Source organism: Dendropsophus ebraccatus, chromosome 5 (genome assembly GCF_027789765.1).
Source record: "Dendropsophus ebraccatus isolate aDenEbr1 chromosome 5, aDenEbr1.pat, whole genome shotgun sequence".
In the NCBI taxonomy this organism is placed as follows: Eukaryota; Metazoa; Chordata; class Amphibia; order Anura; family Hylidae; genus Dendropsophus; species Dendropsophus ebraccatus.
Genome location: NC_091458.1, coordinates 103,421,654 through 103,444,147, shown reverse-complemented (window position 1 = coordinate 103,444,147; position 22,494 = coordinate 103,421,654). Strand labels below are relative to the sequence as shown.

General features: G+C 39.1%; 1 protein-coding gene across 3 annotated transcripts in view; it reads left to right on the top strand.

The window, feature by feature from the left end:
* TMEM131 (transmembrane protein 131) overlaps positions 1-22,494 on the top strand; it is a 134,416-nt gene that overhangs the window by 109,486 nt on the left and 2,436 nt on the right. The window contains exons 23-40 of one of the 3 annotated variants that reach the window (XM_069970850.1): positions 627-765; positions 989-1,098; positions 1,829-1,895; positions 5,056-5,207; positions 6,727-6,869; positions 8,280-8,466; positions 9,457-9,642; positions 10,146-10,304; positions 11,077-11,660; positions 12,808-12,983; positions 13,433-13,563; positions 14,483-14,604; positions 14,724-14,882; positions 17,576-17,735; positions 17,959-18,077; positions 18,189-18,291; positions 19,495-19,598; positions 19,774-19,934. In XM_069970850.1, coding sequence (XP_069826951.1) covers positions 627-765; positions 989-1,098; positions 1,829-1,895; positions 5,056-5,207; positions 6,727-6,869; positions 8,280-8,466; positions 9,457-9,642; positions 10,146-10,304; positions 11,077-11,660; positions 12,808-12,983; positions 13,433-13,563; positions 14,483-14,604; positions 14,724-14,882; positions 17,576-17,735; positions 17,959-18,077; positions 18,189-18,291; positions 19,495-19,598; positions 19,774-19,934 — 2,962 coding nt within the window. Of the gene's footprint in view, positions 1-626; positions 766-988; positions 1,099-1,828; positions 1,896-5,055; positions 5,208-6,726; positions 6,870-8,279; positions 8,467-9,456; positions 9,643-10,145; positions 10,305-11,076; positions 11,661-12,807; positions 12,984-13,432; positions 13,564-14,482; positions 14,605-14,723; positions 14,883-17,572; positions 17,736-17,958; positions 18,078-18,188; positions 18,292-19,494; positions 19,599-19,773; positions 19,935-22,494 lie in introns of all 3 variants that reach the window. The other 2 variants (XM_069970849.1, XM_069970848.1) reach the window with 2 other exon arrangements.

The following is a 22,494-nucleotide window of genomic DNA, read 5'->3' as shown; positions in this document are numbered from 1 at the left end:
TGCCAACAGGGTGTGGGAGAAACATAATAAAAAAAGTATACTTACTGGACCCCAGACCCTGCCGTATGTCATATTTTCTTACAGATTTTGTGTACGTCATGACCCGGCAGGAAAGGGTGGGATATAGCCCACTCAGTCAATCAGTGACCGCAGTGGTGTCCTGCCCCAGTCACTAACTGGCTGAGCGGGGCTTCCATCAGCCAGGTTGTGTAAAGAAGTGAGAGATGCAGAATGCCGGCAATGGTCCCTGAGCGGGCATAGCGCTATGTAGGCACTGGGAACAGTAAAATTATATTCACCCCCTGCCCGAACTGATTACACCCCCACCCCCGCCAGACTTCTCCTTTAAGTTAGTAATGGTAGGTGCAGCTTAGTGTTATTTTTAGATGTCATTTTGCTATAAATACATAATGCAGAAAATTTGTTTGTGCACCATTTCCCTTTTTAGTCTTCAGCTACTCTAGACAGAAACAGGAACCTTTTTGCAACGTAGGATTTAAAGGTCAGGTTTCAAACTTGAGAATCTGTCTGCTTGTAAACTTCAGCTTCATCTAACAGACTTGTTTTAACGAAAATGGAAGTGTGTTTTGTATCTATGCTGAAAGCAGCATTTGTTTTCTTTTTAGACCTGAAGCTGTATTTGAAGTGGACACTGATCTTCAGAAAAATGTCCTTTCAGAGGTTAAGGCTGAGCTTATATGGCCGTCTATTGTTACCTCTGCCCGACATGTACACTTTCCCCTAACGAATACCAACACGTCATCGGTAAGAGAAGCAGCTTTGTTTTGTGCCTTTGTGGGTCATAAATTGATTATATTGATAACTTAGGAAGTATAATTTACTTCTGTTTCTACTGCGACTGTTCAAGAATAGCAAGAATAATTTTAAAGGAATGGTATACAGTGTTTGTTTTAGAACTTTCTAATAAGAGTTAGATCTGTCAACTGTAGCATCGGAATATTAATGGCTTGGCAATATTTTGCAACAGGAAGAAGAAATTGCACTAGAAAACCCTGCCGATGTACCTATATATGTCCAGATTCTACCCCTGGCACTTTATGCTAATAGTTCTTTGGTGCTAGATAGGATATTAGACAGGTAAGTGTAGAAGCATTATATTATAAAATCTTACCTGTCCAGTTACTTTATCTAAATGAAACCTTTAGACGGTTACTAGAAGAGGGTTTTCTTGGCTGGCAATGTTTTAATTTGTAAACATTTAGCATGACCACTGACAATTCATTACTTCCTAACCCCTTCCCCTTCAGGGTTTTTTGGCACGTTTGTAACTTTAACCTTCTAAAAACAATAACTATTTTCTTTACCTTATGCAGAACCACATTAGGGCATGTTTTTGTGGGACCAATATAAATTTTTAAAAGCACCCTTTATTATACAATAAAATGTACTGCAAACAAAACAAAAATATTCTTGTCTGAAATTGGGGGGAAAAAAACCTGCAGTTCTGCACCTTTTTGTGAGGAGTTTTTTTATGCAGTTCACTTGGTAATAAAACTTATATGTTACCTTTATTCTGCAGTACAATTACCCAATTACATTGATAACCCCTTTAATATATAGTTTCCCACCAGTGAATTGTATTTGACACTACCAGGAGCTACTTTAGTACGTAGGCCGTGCCTTCTGGGCGATAATTCCTTTGTATGGTTAGTGTGGGTGCAAGAGATTCATTTCTCGTCCATCTGGTATTGTGACTCCTATAGTATAATAACTAGTAAGCACTGGGGGAGCAGTCAACTTCTGTTCTGGGAAATTGTATGTCAATTGTCTATACTTGACTTCTCTAATGTTGTCTCTTTTTTTTCAGGTTCAATGTTAGTAAGTCAATAAATATAGATCTGAAGACACTTGAATTCAAAGTATTCAGAAATAATGTAAGTATGCGGGCAAATATTATTGGTGTGAATACTTCACATTTGTGTTGGATTTTCTGTATAACCAAATATGCTACACATTCTTTACCTTTCTAAGATGAAAGCATTACATAAATTCCTCTTTTGACAATGTTTACATTTTGCATTTGTTGTACTGTACAGTATGTGCCATGATAGCTCCTATCACTAGCCCTTACACATCCAACTAGGCCAACTAGTGCCTATGTACAGGTTTCTAACATGTACCTGTGTTGACTGAGACTTAAAATTGAAGCACACAATGCCTTTGAGTCAGTCAGTACATGTATGTATTCGGGAAATGACCGGAATGTAGTAAATAGTTGTCAATTGGCCTGTGCTTGTGTGTACCTGTATACGTTGGCTTCTTATTTTAACAATATATCAAATAGAAAAAGTCCTTTATACAGTGTCAATAAGTAGATATAGAATACCTAAACCTTCATTCAGAAAAAGATGCTGGACATTGAGAGTAGAAAATCTGTATATTTTATTTCATGACCTTCAACAAACATGATAAAATAAGAGAAAATAGCACTGAGGAATGAAGAGTGCAATCCACCGGTCGGTGGGTATAAGTAAAAATAAATATTCTAATACACATTATAATTACAATATATACTGGACAAATACTTAGCATATATTGCTAGAATATATGGGAGGGCATAGTAAGATATCACACCAATAGCACAATAAATGACCTTTAATAGAACATGATCCTCCTAAGATGCAAAGTACATACCACAGTATACCCAAAATAGGACAGAATGTAAGTTCATGGTAGCCGTAAAGAGCGACACGGCTTTACCATGGTTTGTATCCATAGTGCTGTGTGGCAGTGCTTGATCAGAGCAGGGGGCCAGGAACTGCAGTTCTCAACATAAACATTGGTGGCAGCAGAGGGAATGGTGTCACCCCTTACTGCTGCAACAGAAGCTGATATATAAACAAAAAAGTATACATTTATTTTAATGAATTATATTATGAAGTAATATAACTAGATTAAGGCAATATATTAGAAAAAAAAACTCCTTACTCTCTGGCGTACCCCTTTAAATAATAGTGATCTTCTGCAGAGAATATTACTCTGTAATAGAAATGTTTAGACTGATGAGCATTTTTAGTGAAAAAAGGGAATAGCTGTTTTAAGCAAGTAACATAGTATCTTACATACAGTAATATACAGTTTCTAACTGATATGTATAAAAACATAGGGACAGCAGTGTTCTTACATTATAAAAGATAATTTGCAGTAATTAAGAACACCTATAAATCCCGAATCAAAACCTATGTAAAGGACTATCAAAATGTCCCCCACATACCGAACTGAACAAGACTACACCAAAAATGTATATGGTAGACCCGAAATAACAAAAATGAATCAATTACTAATTAACCAATATTAATGTTTATTTAATTTAATCACAAAACAACAACATGTAAAAACAAGACCTGGGGAGGTGGGAGACCGCGCTGCTGGGACACGTTGTTTAACCCCTTAAGGTCAAAGCCTATTTTCGTTTTTGCGCTTTTGCTTATTCCATTTTAAGTTTAAAAGTCCATAGCGCTTGCATTTTTTCACCTAGAGACGTATATGAGCGCTTATTTTTTGCGAAACCAATTGTACTTTGCAATGACAGGCATTATTTTTCCATAACATATGCTGCGAAACCGGAAAAAAATCATTTGCGCTGTCAAATTGAAAAAAAAAACGAATTTGTTTTGATTTCGGGGAGTTTTGCATTTACGCCGTCCGTCCTATGGTAAAACTGACTTGTTATGCATGTTCCTCAAGTCGTTACGATTACTATGATATATAACATGTATAACTTATATTGTATCGGATGGCCTGTAAAAAATTCAAACCATTGTTAACAAATATACGTTCCTTAAAACCGCTCCATTCCCAGGCTTATAGCGCTTTTATCCTTTGGTCTATGTGGCTGTGTGAGGTGTCAGTTTTTGCGCCATGTGTTCTTTCTATCGGTACCTTGATTGCGCATATACGACTTTTTGATCGTTTTTTATTACATTTTTTCTTGATTTGATGCGACCAAAAATGCGCAATTTTGCACTTTGGAATTTTTTTGCGCTGACGCCGTTTACCGTGCGAGATCAGGAATGTGATTAATTAATAGTTCGGGCGATTACGCGCGCGGCGATACTAAATATGTTTATTTATTTATTTATTAATTTATATTTATAAAATGGGAAAAGGGGGGTGATTTGGACTTTTATTAGGGGAGGGGATTTTTTATTAATAAACACTTTTTTACTTTTTTTTTTACTGTAACTAGAAGCCCCCCTGGGGGACTTGTATATAGACAGCACTGATCTCTCATAGAGATCAATGCTGTGTATATACACAGCAAAGATCGATTAGATCGGTCATAGATTACTATGGCCTGCTGCAGGCCATAGCAATCTATTGCCGAGCCGGGATCAGCGTCATTCCGACGCTGAGGCCCGGCACGGGCAGAAGAACGGATCTTCCCCCCGCGATCGCATCGCGGGGGGGAGATCCGTCCCACTAGACACCAGGGACGTGTTTACCTGAGCCTCTAAGTGCAGCTGTCAGGTTTGACAGCTGCACTTAGAGGCTTAATTAGCCGGCGTGGCAACGGGACCTGCGCCGGCTAATAAAGGCACTGCCCGGCTGCACGTGTCAGCCGGGATCAGCACCGTTCAGAGCGGGGTCCCGGCGGGACCCCGCTGTGAACACCCCAAACGGCACCATGACGTATCAGATACGTCATGGGTCGCTAAGGGGTTAAAGTGCCAGTGCATCCATATATTTACTTGTTTATATGTATGTGATTCTTATCAGCGTACTGTAGCAACTGGCACTAGCACTTTTTACCTATGCACTTTATGCTGGATGAATTATACTATACAGTTTACAATATTTTTGTATATGGATGCACTGGCACTTTAAACAACGTGTCCCAGCAGCGCGGTCTCCCACCTCCCCAGGTCTTGTTTTTATATGTTGTTGTTCTGTGATTTAATTAAATAAACATTAATTTTGGTTAATTAGTGATTGATTCATTTTTGTTAATTGGGGTCTAATGTGACATGAGTGTTTTGTTTTCTGCCAGTATATGTTTTAATTTTCTATTTTTTTTTTCTTGTACTTTAAAAGGTGCAGCCTGTACTGAGCAGTCAAGGTTTTGTGGAAGGACCATCCCGCCAGTCTGTTCTTAATATTATTCTTAAGCCTGGAGAAAAAAAGAGTGTTAAAATACGATTCACTCCCGTGCTAAACAAAACTGTATCTTCATTACTTATAGTAAGGTAAGTTTTCAGAAAAAGTGGAAATATACTAAAAGACCATTAAAAAAATTACATTACCCATTGAGCTGCCTGTTTAATTGCCTGAGGAGACAGGATCTCCACTACATCCAGTTGGATGTAGGATGTTGGATAAAGAAGTTTTCTTATAGCTGGAAACTGCTTAAAGGCTACTTGGCTTTTAATTAATTGAAGTGAATCAGTCACTTTATGTAAGCCCTTGACTTGCTGACAGTGTGCGAGCAAATGTTGCACTGATACATGTCATACCTTGGTCTGTGCTCTTGGTGGCTTTATTCACCCTCAAATACCATTTTTAATGTGTTCCATGCGTACCAGAGAGGGGTGTGCTGCGGTCCATTGTGCTCCTGGCTCACAACTCTCCCTGTGACGTTATACCTACTCCACCTCTTAATTTACACAATGTTCTCAAGGCGTATGTGCAGGGAGCCTGCTTGTGCACCATGAGATCCATTGACAGCATATGCACTTAATAGCCATGCAGGGTTGCCGCTAGTTGGTGAACCTTGTGTGTCAACCAAGAGGCAGAGTTTGCTTGGTGAACTAGAAGCACTACTGTCAGTGACACACATTTCCTGACACTCTTAGACCACATCAAAAGTGTATTGTTCCGGGTAATAAAGCTATCAAGAACATAAAGCACACTGTGTCAGAACGTTAAAGTGCTTACACTAAGTGACTGGTTCTCTTTAAAGAGTGCTTATAGTCAGCTAAAAAAAATTAAATGTAACTATCCTTAACAAAATTAGGGTTCCCCGATTATACAGGGCAGCATGGTGGCTTAGTGGTTAGCACTGTAGCCTTGCAGCGCTGGAGTCCTGGGTTCAAATCAGTATGTTCTCTCCGTGTTTGCATGGGTTTCCTCCGGGTACTCCGGTTTCCTCCCACACAAAAGAAACCCAAACATACAGATGCGGAATCTGCGTGCGCTATACAAATAAAAACTATTATTATTGTCGTCGCCGACGACGTCGTCGTCATTTTTCCCTCCCTGTGGAGTATGCCCATAGAGCATGCTCACTAATGTGTTCCATACTAGCACTATGGTCAGGAGATGTTTATGATGCCTGACCACGAGACTTACCGTCACTAAATCCTGTTAAGTCAAGATGGCAGCCCCCATAATGTAAAACAGATGAAATTTTAAAAAATTACAAACAAATTTTAAACTGATTAAAAAAAAAAGTACCAGTATCTGGGTCTAATCAGTAAAAACAAATCTAGGTGATAGCACCTTAAAAGAGAATGTCGGTCTGCTTGACAAAGTACACGGAGCTGCAGAAGTTCCCCTTCTCCTAGGTGAGCAGTTTTCCAAAGGATTGGCAACTTTGCTTCTTAAAATATTTACTAGTGCATTGTAAATGTGGTCTGTTTTCAGTTCTGCGTATAAAACACCAGGGTGCTTTTCCATGTATTTAGTCATCTTTCACTTCCACTATCTGGATGCCTAATAATGGTTTTAGAAGGTTGTTCTGACTTTTCACTTTATATATCCTTGCAGAAATAATTTAACAGTCATTGACATAATAACAGTGAAAGGGCAAGGCGCAAATGAGAACATTAAGATTGCTGGAAAAACCCCTGGTCCAGGAAGCTACTTGAGGTTCAAAATTACAGAAGCCTTTCTGAAAGAGTGCTCAGACAGTAAGTTCTGCTTCTTACTCTCCATCTCTTGGCACCTTGCCCTGCCTCAATCATGGTAAAATCTGTAGATGATAAATTTTCATTTTATGTATACAACACATCCCACTGTCTTATGACTGTGACACTTATAAGGGTGAGAAACGTTATGCAGCAAGTGAACGGTCGGTTAATTTGTTGAAAACCAGAAAAAAGCTGAAGTGAAAGGACTTTGAAGGGAATGTGTTGTCAAAAATAATGTTTTTATGTTAAATATATTTTTAAAGAATTTTTGGTGATGGCTAGACAATTGTGTGAGGGCTAGACTAATATAGTTCACACTATGCATCTTTTCTGTGCAAAAAAAGAAAAAAACTATAGCACTTCCCCACAAAGACCCTCCGGTCTAAAGATGGTGTACAAAAAAGGAAAAATTAGATGCAATAGTTACCCATCCCAGTGTCCAATTGGGACAATGTAATATAAGTCCAATAGCATAGTAACAGCATCTCACATAGGCATTAGTATGGAAAAAAGGAAAACTTTAATCCAGCATGGCGCACACAGCGACGTTTCAACCTTAATGGTCTTTTTCAAACATACATAGCTAGGATCATAGTATATCAGGGATCATCAGCCAATAGGATAATTCCAGCAATTAACAAATTAACAATAGTTAACCCTTCACAATCCCGTGCTATAAAACATATACACATTTCCTTTATTTAAACATATCAAAAGTGCATCAAACGTGTCTTAAGAGTTAAAACCACTAACAATAGTGTTAAATGCTGTTAATTGCTGGAATTATCCTATTGGCTGATGATCCCTTATATACTATGCTGTGATCCGAGCTATGTATGCTTGAAAAAGACCATTAAGGTTGAAACGTCGCTATGTGTGCCATGCTGGAATAAAGTTTTCCTTTTTTCCATACTACCGCCTATGTGAGATGCTGTTACTATGCATCTTTTATGACAAGAACTATGGCCGCTGTTGTCATAAAAAATGAATAGCGTTGAAATAATTTTGAAACAACGGCCTTTGTTCACACAGTGTATTGAACAGCGGTCGTTGTTAAATATTGCTGTGGAAATAATTTGCCTGTCAATTTTTTCTGGCCATTGTTTCTAAACAGCAGCCAGATATGCTAAAAAGGTAATGCTGGCTATTATGATAGAGAGGTGTCTGAGCTGCATAATGCACTGAGTGTTCTGAGTGCCCATGCTGACGCCTGTCCTCTAATGAAAAAATGGCTATAATGGGCACATGATGGCATGTATTGGTCACTAGTAGCATAATCGTGTCATAGTCCAGTCAGAAAAGTTGTACTTTCAATATATGGTTCTAAAGTTTACTTTGCCTTTCTATAAATGTGATGGCTTGGGCTCTTATAATTCAGCTGTGATGCATTTCACATTTCTTCTCATTCAGAAATAAAGCCAAGAGAGCCAAATTTTACCCTTAAGCGAACATTCAAGGTTGAGAACACAGGGCAGCTTCAAGTCACAGTAAAAAGCATGGAAATCAGTGGATATTCCTGTGAAGGATATGGATTCAAGATATTAAATTGTCAGGAGTTTGCACTAAGTCCCAATTCCTCTAAGGAAATTGTCATATTGTAAGTATAAGATTCCACACGTTCTAAAATAAGCAGAGCAGATAAACCAAGGTTCTGTACAAGGAGTGTATATGTGTAGTTGCTCATATTCCGTTCATGTAACTAGTGCATGTTCCACTTTACCTTTTGATCTCTGTGCCATTTGTTAGCAGTCATCAGTAATACAGCTTACAGCATGTCCTTTGTAGTACTACACTATATATCGCTACAAGATTGCATTGAATACAAATAAGTAACTTATAACACTGTACCTGTATGTCATCTTTGAATCACTGCTGTGCTAGAGGAAAAGCATGCTTGGCAGGTATTGAATGTTATTGTTCCTTGTTCCAAAATTTCTACATACAATAAATAGTCACAATAACTGGCACACAGTGACCCTGCAGGAGGCGTGCATTGCATGTAATTCTTTTCTTTGATTCAGTGCTAATTTTTTCTACGCTGTAGCAAAGGCCTTCACTTCCCATAACTTTTAAATCCACACATAGTTTTGGCTCAAAAACTGCATGGCAGCCGAGTGTGACTGCAGTCTAAGCCCGGGATCAGATGTATGTGTGTGATATGGACACAAGACGTGGCTACACCGGGGGTCTGGTTAACCAAACTGGAAGCGTTCATTTGGATAATTTGATTTGCAGGCAATCTAGGACCCCGTGGCCCTATTACTGCTATAAAACTGCACCCTATAATACACTTACCTGAAACTGGACTAAGGCAATGAGATCTTGGCAGGTTTCTTCCCCAACAGGAGGGCTTAGCTGTCTGATAGCTGGCCTTTTCTCCTCATACAATTGCATGGTTTGCACACAGTTTAGCACCATATAGAAACATCACCAAGGAGTTTAATGTGAACCAGCCCAGCATCCAATATACATCTGGTTATAAATCAGAACAATGTATAGCTTTAATATTTATGCGGATATGGGTTCACTTTTTGGAAGTTCCCTGATGGTACACTAAAAACTATTGTGTTCTCTCTGTGATCTGCAGGTTTACACCAGATTTCACCTCCTCGCGAGTGATTCGTGAGCTAAAGATTGTTACAGCAGGAGGTTCTGAATTTGTTTTTATACTTAATGCATCGCTTCCATACCACGTGCTGGCATCATGTGCAGAAGCACTTCCTCGGCCCAACTGGGAGTTGGCACTGTATGTCGTAATCTCAGGAATTATGAGGTATCTGTATAGAATTTAATTAATCTTTTCATTCACCTATTCTGTATCACTGAATTCTTTCCTGATCCTTTTCCCTTGGTTTCTTCCCCTGTGGAGTGGTGGCACACAAGCTAGTTAATAGCACCCATCAATTGATTCAGCCAACCTGGGTCTTTTGTGTAGGCACCTATAGGCTTGAAGTGGTATTCCCACCAGAGCTTGGTATTCCTTATCCATAGCATGGGGTATAACATACTGATCAACAGAGGTCTGACTGCTGGGATTCCTATGGATCAGGAGAACAGGGAAATGTGTGTTTGGGAATAAATGGCACACACTGCACTTGAATCCCTTATGGGTTTACTAAGCGTTTCAAAGTTCAGTGCTCACAAATGTTCCGTTTCCTCTGTGCCTCCGTGTTTCCCCCTACTGTACATATTAAAAAGCTCCTTATTTGTTTCCACCGTTTTTGTGTGCATGCTACTAATTTTGTTTTTTTTTTCTTCTCTTTTTCTTTCACCTAGTTTGCTGTTTCTTTTGGTTATTGGAACAGCCTACTTAGAAGCTCAAGGAATTTGGGAGCCGTTCAGAAGGCGACTCTCTTTTGAGGCATCAAATCCTCCTTTTCAGTTGGGCCGACCCTTTGATCTCAGAAGGATAGTTGGTATATCCACAGAAAGCAAGTAAGTTTTTTTTTTTTTTTTTTTCCTTCTTAAACTTTGTATTTTGTTTGCTGTCAATACGCCTAAAACCCCAAAAAAGGATTTTTTTATTTTATTTTAGACCATCTAACATCTCTGTCAGTCATAACGATTACCTGCTTTTTCTATCCCTAGATTGGATGGAATCAAATGCCCCTTACCTCTAAACCTAAAAAAAAATCACACATTTTGTACACAAGATGTATGTGCCCAAATAATTGTGACTTACAGCGTAGTTGCCCCGTACTTTAAAGATGGTCAGGTCTTCCCGTCTCATAACTGGAGTAGATTTGGTGCAGAGAAGTGCTGTGCATCTAAAGGGGACTTCCAAGGTTAGAAATACAGATTTCTTCCAGAGACAGCACCTCTCTTACCTTCAGTTTGGGTGTGGTATTACAGCTCAGATTGATTAAAGTGAAGCTAAGCTGTAATACTGTGCACAACCTGGGGATAGGTTTAATGTTATTTTTAAAAGAAAGCAGCTGTGTTTTTATAATCCTGCTCTGACGTGCTTTGGCCTTCTTTCTGCATGTTGTATGCCAGTTACACTTTTCTCTATGTAAGATGGGGAGAATGGCTTTTAACATAAAGACACAGAGGGTAGCTTAAACTACTGTGACTGCCAGTGATGTGAGAAAATGCAAAGTAATAATAAATAACAAAAAAACTCTAGTTTATTATTATGCTGTATGATGTTGTATGTGAAATGCTACAATCTAAGCTAGTGAATAATCCTCTTGCATTTATGTTTTAGCTTTAATTCTTCTGGAAGTGACTCAAACAACAGCTCTAACAGAGGGTTGTACAGTGGGAATTCCAGCTCCCGAAACACGGGTAATCAGAAGCAGAGCAACACAATATCCAGCGTACACAGGAATACATCTGATGTGGAAACAGCTAGAGCAAAAAACTCGGGTGTATCCAACAGAATGACAGCACAAGTGTCTACAACCCAGCCATCAAGCAAAGCTTCTTCCACGGCCACAGACTCTAGCAGTGCTGCACACAGTTCAACCTTAACAAGGCGTACACGTGGAACAAAACCAAATCTTGCTCCACCGCAAGGACCAGGCTTACAGGAGCAGTTTGTGGTAGCACAACCACCAACAGTGCCTCACACACAGTCAGAGCAAGCAGCGGAGATGCCCCGAACAGGGTCCTGTAGTACTTCTCACCCAGAATACTTTGGAACCAGTGGTGGTAATACTAGGCATAGTTCAGATGATTCGGATATAACAAATCTTATAGAAGTAATGGATAAAGATTTCGACAATGCTGAAACCAGTCCGTCCGATGTGTTTGTAGAACAACCTCCATCTCCAGCAGTAAAAAATAAAGGTAACATGAAGATATGTTGGTGAAATTCTAGATTCTACTTTAGAAAACTTTCAGTTTAAGTTTAAGGCAAAATTGATACTCCAAGTCATTTTAGGAACATGATACTGAATTTCAAAGTGTGACATTAACATTAAAATCCAGGAAAAATAGTCACATGTATAAGTTTGGTTTCACACTGACATCATGGATTTTTAGTATATATAATATAATGCTTAACCCCCAGTTTTTTGCAGATACCATTATACCTTTAACTAGTCTAGGCAAGTTACCAGAAATGCTTGGTAAATATACAGTAAGTAAATATAAACATGCCTGGGATAAACATATATATATATATATATCTCCCAAGGCAGTAAAATAAGGGCAGAATAGATAAACCAGATGGCCTTTTATGTGGCCTGATGTGCAGCTGCAAACGTGTGCAAATCAGCAAAATCAACAACCCCCCAAAGCCACTGGTACCATTTATTAGCTCATGAAATCCCTTACTAGCATGGGGTTAAAATGTCTCCTGTTGATCTTTTAGCTGACAGTTTTAATATTAGGGAGCAGTGTCAAAGAAGGGAGCCTAGAATGTCCATGCCCTAGGCCTGCGGCTTCTCTCAGGCCTTCCTACCCACCCTCCTTCTGTTTAGCAACACCCCTGGGCAGCATTCTCCTTGAGTACTTTTGAGTACTTTTCTTCTCCTCTCCTACACAGTGCTAGAGCAAAGAGCTGGGCCACGTTGGTGCACCTGCACTGCTTTAGCTCGTGGCAGCGCATGTGCTGAATTGGGTCAACACAGAAGAGGAGATTCCTGCCCAGGAGTTTCACTAAACAGGAGGAGGGCGGGAAGGAAAACCTGTGAAAAGGTTCTTATCAGTCTGGGTCTGAGTGTACAGATTCTGCTGCGCACTCTTCACCCTGTTTGTGTCTTGAGACCTAGACTGGCCCTGTAGACTTGCATTGGAAGTCCATCTAGGTCTCATGTCACTGGGCTAGATCGGTTACAGCCAACACATTCAGACCGTGGCCTATCAAAACTTTTTATGTGTGTCTGATGTATCGATTTTTTTAATGACAGTGCCCATTTAATTTAACTATGGACTACTATTTAACAGCGCACTGGATTAAGGCTTGGGATTTTTTTCTACATTTAACTCCTAGGGAAGGGAAAATCTCTTCAGCACAAAGTTAAATTCCAAAAGAAACCAGAGGAGAAAGAAAGACGAGCAAAAGTAAAGACACATGAAGATGAGCTAAAGGACTCTCTTGCAGATGATGACAGCTCTTCCACTACCACTGAGACTTCCAATCCTGATACTGAGCCACTTCTCAAAGAGGTATGATCCCAAGTCACCTGTTAGGTGCTAAGCAATGGCAAAAAATGGACATGTTATCTAGCCAGGAAATGGGTTACTTGCATGCAGTTCTCTCTCTGCGCAGCATAGTTTGACACAGTACATTTCATTTTATCATAATTACATATTAATGGGTTTGAGTTTTCTGCATTGTAATGGACTTTTGCAGAATCTGTGTATGTGATAGTAAGATTTGTATTTTTCTCGAAAATGATTATGAATAATAACCAGCTCTTAGTATATTCTACACTTATTAGCCAGTATTTTAGTGGCAGTAGAGTACTTGCTGGCCTTTTGCCTGCAGTATATTTTTAACCCCTGAGCATTTTTAATGTGTTTCTGCGTCTAAAGGGATGTGGACTTTTTTTTTACTGTAGCTCTTTTCTCCTCTTAATTTTTGTTTTAATGTGTTTTTTTTTTCTTTCTTCTAGGAGCCAGACAAATTAAAAGGAAAACAAGCCATTGCTGATAAAATAGAAAGCGAAATTGGTAAAGTAAAACACAAGAGCAAGAAAGTTCTTAGCTCCAACAAAAAGGAGAATGTAACAGAAGTTAAACCAAGGTGAGAGAAGGAAAATGCTGATTATATAAGCTTTTTATGTCTTTTTGAAAGTACATTAAAGATAAACCATTCAGTCAAGAAAAAAAGTTAAGCACACTTTAGCTTAGACTTTTTTTATTTTAAGTACTGCATGCCTTTAACTGTGAGAGATAGAAAATAGTCGACGCCTGCTATAAACAAATGTGGGTTTCATTCTATATGGAGCCGCTGTAGAGAGTTGACTTGGCTCTTTTCGGCAGCTCCATAGAGAATGTAAGTAGGACACAAATATTTTTAAATGACAAAATCCCTTTAAATAAAGATAAAAATAAGATTTATTATAGCAGCTCCTAGGTTTGTTACCCCTTGATGGGAACTTGCCAGCTGCAATTGAATTTCCGAACTGCTAACACTGTTAAATCGCTGTTACATCAAAGAGACACATGATACTTTTCATATATTTATATGTTCTTCCAGAACATAGAGAAAACATTTATTCTATAATACAAAGAGTCAGAGGCTTTCCCGAGTTTCTGAAGTGCAGCAAGCTGTAACACCTTCTTACTCCCCCCTCCCATATCTGACTCTGCTGGGGACTCAGCTTCCAGGTGTCACTCAAGCAGGGAAGGCGGAGAGAGGAGACATTACATCTTACAGCTATTGAGTAGCTTGAAAAAATCCCCTAGGACTCTATGTACCTGAGAATAAAAGCATTTTTCCACATTCTGGAAGCACAGATGGATATGTGAAAGGTACCATGTGTCTTCTTGACCGAATAGCATCTAACACTGTCAGCAGGCTTGTGACAAATGTAATAGATTTTGGGCATATTACATGCAATGTTATGGTTAGAAGCAAACACTGAATGTGAACACAGATTATTACATACAGTACAGTGTTTATTTCACTAATGTATAATTTTTTTTCGCTCCCATTTAAGCTCTTTGGAGTTGCCATACACCACCCCCCTGGAAAATAAACAGCTTAAAAATTTCTCCAAAATGTCTGTGCAGCAGTCTTTAGTTAATGGTTCAAAACCAAGAAATCTGCAGAAAACAAGAGGTATATTTCACATTCATTCTTTTGAAAGCTTCTGGCCTTTTGTCGCTAACCAGCTTTGGTTTGCCAGAAATTAATGGTGCAGCGTCTCACAGTGCATGGCTTGTTAATGTTTTGTGCAGGTACCAACAGTAAGGTAATGGAGAACAGACAGTCAATGCTGGCGAAGCTACTTCCTAGTCGTACTGGTCAGGAGCTAGGCAATACCAGCAGCTCAGAAGGCGAGAAAGATTCCCCACCTCCAGAGTGGGACTCAGTGCCAATTCATAAAGCAGGCAGCTGTGAGTATGCACCCTCACTACTGGGAGGTTTGAAGTCTTACATTTTTTTATTTTGAAGTCTTACATATTTTAATATTTTCAAGCATTTGCAGCATATGTGTATCTCAAAACATAGCCTATTGTTTTCTGCCATTCCTAGTCAAATCTGCGAGACAAGCTGTCTGATGGCTTAGTCTCATGCCACCTTCTGAGCGATCATCTCTGTCAACTGCATGAGGAGGACAGTTTAGACTTTAATGAAACCTAGTTTAACCCTTTAAGGACAGAGCAAATTTCGATTTTTGCGTTTTCGGTTTTTCCTCCTTGTGCATAAAAGGCCATAGCACTTGCATTTTTCCACCTAGAGACCCACATGAGCCCTTATTTTTTGCGTCACTAATTGTACTTTGCAATGACAGGCTGAATTTTTGCATAAAGTACATTGCGAAACCAGAAAAAAATTCAAAGTGTGGTGAAATAAAAAAAAAAAAGGCATTTTGTTTATTTGGGTGAAATGTGTTTTTACGCCATTCGCCCTGGGGTAAAACTGACTTGTTATATATGTTCCTCAAGTCGTTACGATTAAAACGATATGTAACGTATAACTTATATTGTATCTGATGGCCTGTAAAAAATTTAAACCATTGTCAACAAATATACGACACTTAAAACCGCTCCATTCCCAGGCTTATAGCGCTTTTATCCTTTGGTCTATGGGGCTGTGTCAGGTGTCATTTTTTGCGCCATGATGTGATCTTTCTATCGGTACCTTGATTGCGCATATACGACTTTTTGATCGCTTTTTATTACAATTTTTCTGGATTTGATGCGACCAAAAATGCACAATTTTGCACTTTGGGATTTTTTTTGCGCTGACGCCATTTACTGTGCGAGATCAGGAATGTGATTAATTAATAGTTCGGGCGATTACGCACGCGGCGATAGCAAACATGTTTATTTATTTATTTATTTATTTATTTACTTTTATTTATAACCTGGGAAAAGGGGGGTGATTCAGACTTTTATTAGGGGAGGGGGCTTTTTACTATTAACAACACTTTTTTTTTTTACTTTAACACTTATACTAGAAGTTCTAGTATAAGTGCTTTGATCTCTCATAGAGATCTCTGCAGCATAGATATGCTGCAGAGATCCATGAGATAGGCACTCGTTTACTTCCGGCTGCTGCAGCCGGAAGTAAACGAGTGCCGAGCCGTGGACGGCGCCATCTTGGAGCGGTCCCCGGCCGGCTTCATTTACGGAGATCGCTCCTCCGGGATAACATCCCGGAGGAGCGATCTCCCCACTAGACACCAGGGATGACGCTGCGTCCGGTAATCGGATGCAGCTGTCATGTTTGACAGCTGCATCTGATTACTGTATTAGCGGGCACGGCGATCGGACCGTGCCCGCTAATACCTACGGTCCCGGGCTACACGCGGCACCTGGGACCGGCGCGGTTCAGAGCGGGGCCGCCGCGCGGCCCCGCTCTGAACTCCCTTACCGGCATCAGGGCGTAAATTTACGCCCGATGTCGTTAAGGGGTTAAGAAATGTTTTCTTTTTTACCCCAAAATACATGCATTTCAGTAAAAAAAACAAAATACTGAACCATGGCCTTTCATATGTTTAGTTCTACCATTTATGTGGGTACATTTTTTTTTTAGATGAGGTATAAAAATTGTCTTGTTCTTTTGAAGCACTCACAGGGATTTCCATCAGTACAATAACTCATTGGAGTAGGTTTTTCCATAAAAATAATGAAAGTAATGTAACCAGCTAGGTTTACAGTGTTATTGCTGTACATCCCAGGTGTATATAAGGATACTAACATATACCAAGAGGCAGAGAAGTGAGTCCATTCACTTTAATGGCCCGAACACAGTTGGCTAGTGACTACTCTGAGGCTACTTTACGCCCATAAATGTTTATATTGCTTTACTTAATCAAGCAGCACACCATGCTATTGAGTACAGCAGATTGTATAATCATGTAGGGCTACTTATGGTTGCCACTAAAACACATGTTGAGGTGGTATGTAACCAGCAGGGTTTGTGGCTGTTTTGTATAGCATGCGGCTTTCTTGTCCCAGACACAGCGCTCTGGTGCAGTGTGATGCTTTTTTGCATGGTGTATCTATTACGCATACTGAAATTCCTGTAGACTAGCCTGTGATCTAGTCCATTGTCATAAGTCTACAAGAAGAATCCTGAAAACAAAAGATGCTTATACACATAGAATAAATTTAGGGGGGAAGAAACAACCATGTGGTTTGCATAGTGCGTACCCTACACACTAGATGACAGGAATTAGAAAATTGTAAATGTTGAATTGTAAAAAAAATAACTCCCCCTAAATTTTTTTTTTTAACTCTATGTAGGTTGGCATAAAATGCCATTTCTTTAGTATGGATTCATTTGTTGGGCTAGGATCACACCTGAGTGGAAGCTCACAGATGAGTGCCCCATCTGTGAGGAGAAGCAGATCTCTGCACGAAGGATACCAATTAATTACTGTATTTGGAGCAGACAAAAAAAAAGTACTTACTATGTGTTTAGTCTAGTTATTTGAATGGAATCTCAGATGGAGACATTGAGCTGACCCTCTGAGACAGACCTGAACGTAGCCTTTGTATGGTAAAAGGATTTATTTTGTTATTTTGGCTAGCAAAACAATAATTTATATTTTGTACCATCTATCCCAATGTTATAGCAGCAGACAGCCTTTATAAGCTCTCTGTCCAGACGCACAATGCTGATGACTTCTTAAAGCAACGGCAAACCTCACCAGCTCCTACCTCCCCTTCACCACCTCCAGCATTGGGCTATGGGGCAAGAAGCAGCTACAGCAGCATTGTTAACAGCTCAAGCAATCAGTAAGTTATGTGGCCATAAATCCAATAACAAATAAAAATTAAAATAGAAATTATTATTATTATTATTATTATTATTTTTCCAAAATTAGTGTCTTAGTAGTAAGTTGAAATGCCATAGTTTGAGTTGGAGACTTTACCGGAGTGAATATTGTACAAGGGCAATGAGAATAAGAAAAATTAAAAAATAACCATTGTGTGTAACCAGGGATTTTTTTTCTTCTAGTGAGTTAAGAATGAATTCTGCTGTTGCCAAACCTAAACTTACTAAAGCATCGTCTCTACCAGGAAGGAATGGCAATCCCACATTTGCTGCTGTAGCTGCAGGATATGACAAGAATCCAGGTATCAGAATTATTTCACTAGCAGTCCTAACAACACCACTGAGTTACATTGTATATCAAATCCACTGAACTGTTCCCTCTTGCTTTCCTTTTCTAATTTTCTTATGAAAAGCAGGTGGCAGTGGGTTATCAAAGTCATCTGTGGTAAAAAGTGACCTTTCTAACAGCATCAGCATGTCACATACAATCTCCATTGACAGCGATAACTCTGATAGGTAAGGAATGGGTTTTAGATATTTGTTCTAGCAGTCCACAATTGTATTTTATTATTTTTGGGGGGATTGTAGTCATTACAACTTTAGCATAAGAATAAGAGTTTAATGTGTCAATAGCAGCTTATTATATTAGGTTTTACCTTTCTGAAGCCATCTGTAAACTAAGTGGGAGAGACACAGAAGTTGGCTGGGAATACTCAGCAGCTGAATCACACCCCTTCTAGGTCCCGGTCACCAAGTGACGTCAGAGCCTGGCCAATGGCCGTGGCCTAGACAACATGCTGTCAACCATAGGGACATAGTATGGGGCAAAAATTGTCAATTTTGCCAAGTAAAAGCATTGACAAAATTGCTTATTTTTGCATTATCTAACAGGTATAAAAACTTTAGCTGATACAGATATACCAAGAATTGTGAGAGGTCCACTTTATTAACAAGTTGCTTATACCATATCTTCAGACTTGTGCTTTCCCTTATTCTGTACTCAATACTCCATATTAAGAACGTAATACAATTTTTAGAAAATTTATTGACTAAAATGTCAAATTTCAGACCTATTGCTAGGACACTTGAAACTCTGCTCTGGGGCCTTCCATTTCTCTTGGAGTTACCTGTGGTAAATTCAGCTGATTGGACATGATTTGGAAAGACACACTCCTAACTATATAAGGACCAGTTCACACTGGCCACGGAATCCTGCCTGCCTCAGACACACTGTCTGACACTATGGGAGGGCCTGCGGCCCTCTGCTCAAGGAATTAACATGTCAATTCTATTAGTGAAGGTACTGTTTGACACTGAGGCAGGCGGGATTCCGTGGCGGAATTCCACCAGATTTGCTCAGTGTGAACTGGCCCTATGGTGACACAGCTTACAACTTGTATCAGAGCAAAAACCAAGCCATAAGGGAGAAAGAACTGCCTGTGAACTGGCACAGATCTGGAGAAGGGTGCAAACAATTCCTACTGCACTAATAATTTCCAAGAACATAGTGTCCTCTATAATAATTAAAAAGAAGAGGTTTAGAACAACCAGGACTCTTCCTAAAGCTGCCCATCCTACTATACAAAGTAATTGTGGGAGAATTTATTTTGTTCACACTACAAGTGACCAGTGGGGAATTTTTAAGGTTTTGTGATCTAGTGTGCCACTTTGTAGATGTGGTTTTTGAGAGTGCTCACTGTATCCTTATTCCACATTTAGCTCTGGCTTGTGGAGCCCCATCAGCAGTCCTAACAGTCCTGATTATGTTGCACTCAATTCATTCTCTGCCTTTGGACCAAGCAATTCCTTCAATTTAACAGGAGGTGAGCACATCTGCATTTTTATGGAGTGTTGTCATTTAATTGCATGTTTTAGCCACAGAACATACTATATATAATATTCTATAAATTGCTGCATTTACAGTTAATTCACACTTGGTTTTCGAAGTAGTACATGTTACCTCTCATACCTGTCTTTTTTTGTTTGTTCTTGTCACAGAAGTTTTTAGCAAGCTTTCATTTCCCCGAAATACATATGCCCAGGATTCCCAAAAGAAATGGACAGATTTTGAATCCACATCCTCAGTCTGGGATCCCCCTGCCACAGACTCTGCACCTACATGGCCTACCAGTACTGGATCTCCAACTCATGTAACATCTGTGAGTATAGTGTCCCTGTAACCCATCTTTAGGGCTTTGGTAGTCTGTTGCCATACCCAAGTTGTCTGCACAAATGTACACCTTTTGGAATGTGAGAAAATGAAGAAAACAGCTACAATTTTTACCTGCATGTAGGTTTCAGAATGTGTCTGGAACTAACTTGAGACTAGGACTTTCTCTGCTAGGTAGATGCAGGTACATAGAGCAATGCTAATTTACACGGAGCAATAATTCGTCCAATCGAATTAACGATTTCGACATAACAATGTGTTTTTTTAACGATCAGCGTTTAGATGAAACAATATATTGTTTGGAAAAATCGTTATTGCAATCGTTTTAAGATCGCTTAAGCCTAACTGTTCACATATATTATAATCGTATACAGAGCTGAATCACCCCCACAATAAAATTAAATAAAGAGCTGAATCACCCCCACAATATAATCATATACAGAGCCGAATCACCCCCACAATATAATCATATACAGGGCCGAATCACCCCCACAATATAATCATATACAGGGCCGAATCACCCCCACAATATAATCATATACAGAGCCGAATCAAACTTTTCTCAGTATTTTATCACAGGCTGTGAGCAATATAGAAAGTAAGTCTATATCTTGAAAATTAAAGCTAATTTAAAAATTTTCGATTTCAGCACCCCAAAATTAGTTAAGTTCCACTGTTTTCATGTCGGAATCTTTTTGGCTGTTGACCAGTCGTTCCGTATAAACGCACCATTACTCCATACTGTTACTTTTTATCATTAGAACAATTAAGGATGGGTATTTATTAAGGGAATCTGTCAGCAGTGAGGGTGCAGGAAGATGAAGCAACTTTTGCCAGTGTTCTATCCACCTGACATGGCCTAATGTTTCACAAATGTTCCCCTGATCTGTTTACTGGTTTTTACTGGATGCAGGTAATGCTTCATTAAACCATCACCAAATGTACTGTAAAACCAACTAATAAACAATGAATATTAAGCGGGGTTAAGATAACGACTTTCGTCATATATCTCTTGGGTTGGGTAGTGCATTAAAATAATCTACACACTGTGTAAAAACACAAGAAGTTTTCTTCAGATATTGTATTAAATCATTTCATACAGACAGGTAACCGTGCAGTCTGACTCTAGAGATCACATTACTCTTGTCCTGCCAGCTTCATGATGTGCAGTGTACTGCTCTAATGCTGCTACTCTACTACAGTTTCAGTCACAAGGTTACAGTCATTTCACAGATGGTGGCTTATGTACACTTTATAAATCCAGTGTACAGCTCAGAGCCATGTATGCAGCTGCTGATAGAAATTCCATGGCCTTGCCTCACAGCATAGTAGTAACTGGTCTCATATATGCAATATGTGGTTCTCAGTGCTTCTCAGTTTTACTACCTCAAGAACCCCCTGCTCAAATAAGTTACATCAAAGTACATTCAATACTATGAACATACTGTGCATAGTAAAAATGGGAGATGGGATATATCTTTGTGGAATATGTCCTGCCAGTTAAATTAACTGGTCTGAATGCACAACTAATCCCTTATCTGCTCATAGACCCAAGAGAACTGATTGCTTGTTTACTATGTGCCACTCATATGCAAGAATATATAAGATTTTTCTGTCCTACAAAGTATCATTTACAATTTACTAACAATATCTTAACCATATCGGCAACCGTCATCAATAATATATGCTCATACTTCAGAGAGTACAGATATGGTGTAACGAACACTAGTGGGGTCCACAGCATTAGAATATCAATCAAGTTAGTGAAATATACATATTAGGCTGGGTTTACACTGACTTTTTTTTCTCTCCGCCACAGTTCTGTTTAGCTGTTCCATTTTTAAAACAACATAAATGGAATCTGAAGTATCCGTCCAACACCCCATTCATTTCTATGTATTTTTATTGTACTCCGTTTGTCATATTTATGCTCCGTTTGCGTGTATTCAGTCAGGGTTCCGTTTTTGTGAACGGAAAAAAAAAATCCTGCGTACAGCTTTTTTCCTCTTCGTTTGTAAAAACAGAACACAAATGGAAAGTGCACTTCCGTGTTTTTTTTTTTTTTTTTTGCATTATAGTCAATGAGGACGGATCTAAAGAGAAGGTATTTCCGTTTACCTGTTTGCAAGTTAACAGTTTTCATCAGTTTTATCACTGAATATGCGCAGAAGAAGTGAGAAACCAAAGGGAAAAAATAAACTGATATGCAAACTGATGCTGACTGAGGCAAACTGATGGAGAAATGTCAGTTTTTAAAAGCCAAAATGCAAACGGACAATGAAAAGAAGTGAACATTTTGCAATCAGTTTGTATCAGCCTGCTCATCAGTTTTTTGCTTATCCATTCAATTAATATGGACGGATCCGTTAGCAAATAAGAAATACGTTAGTGTGAACCCAGCCTAACACCAGTTCTTCTCTTATGATGTTACTTGCACTCCCCATATTGTGTCTTCATATATGACATCAAGCAGCCAGATAAATAGCTTCTTTTAGAGAGTCCCTCAGGCACATGGATCATGTAATGAACTACCAGTGGTCTATCAATTC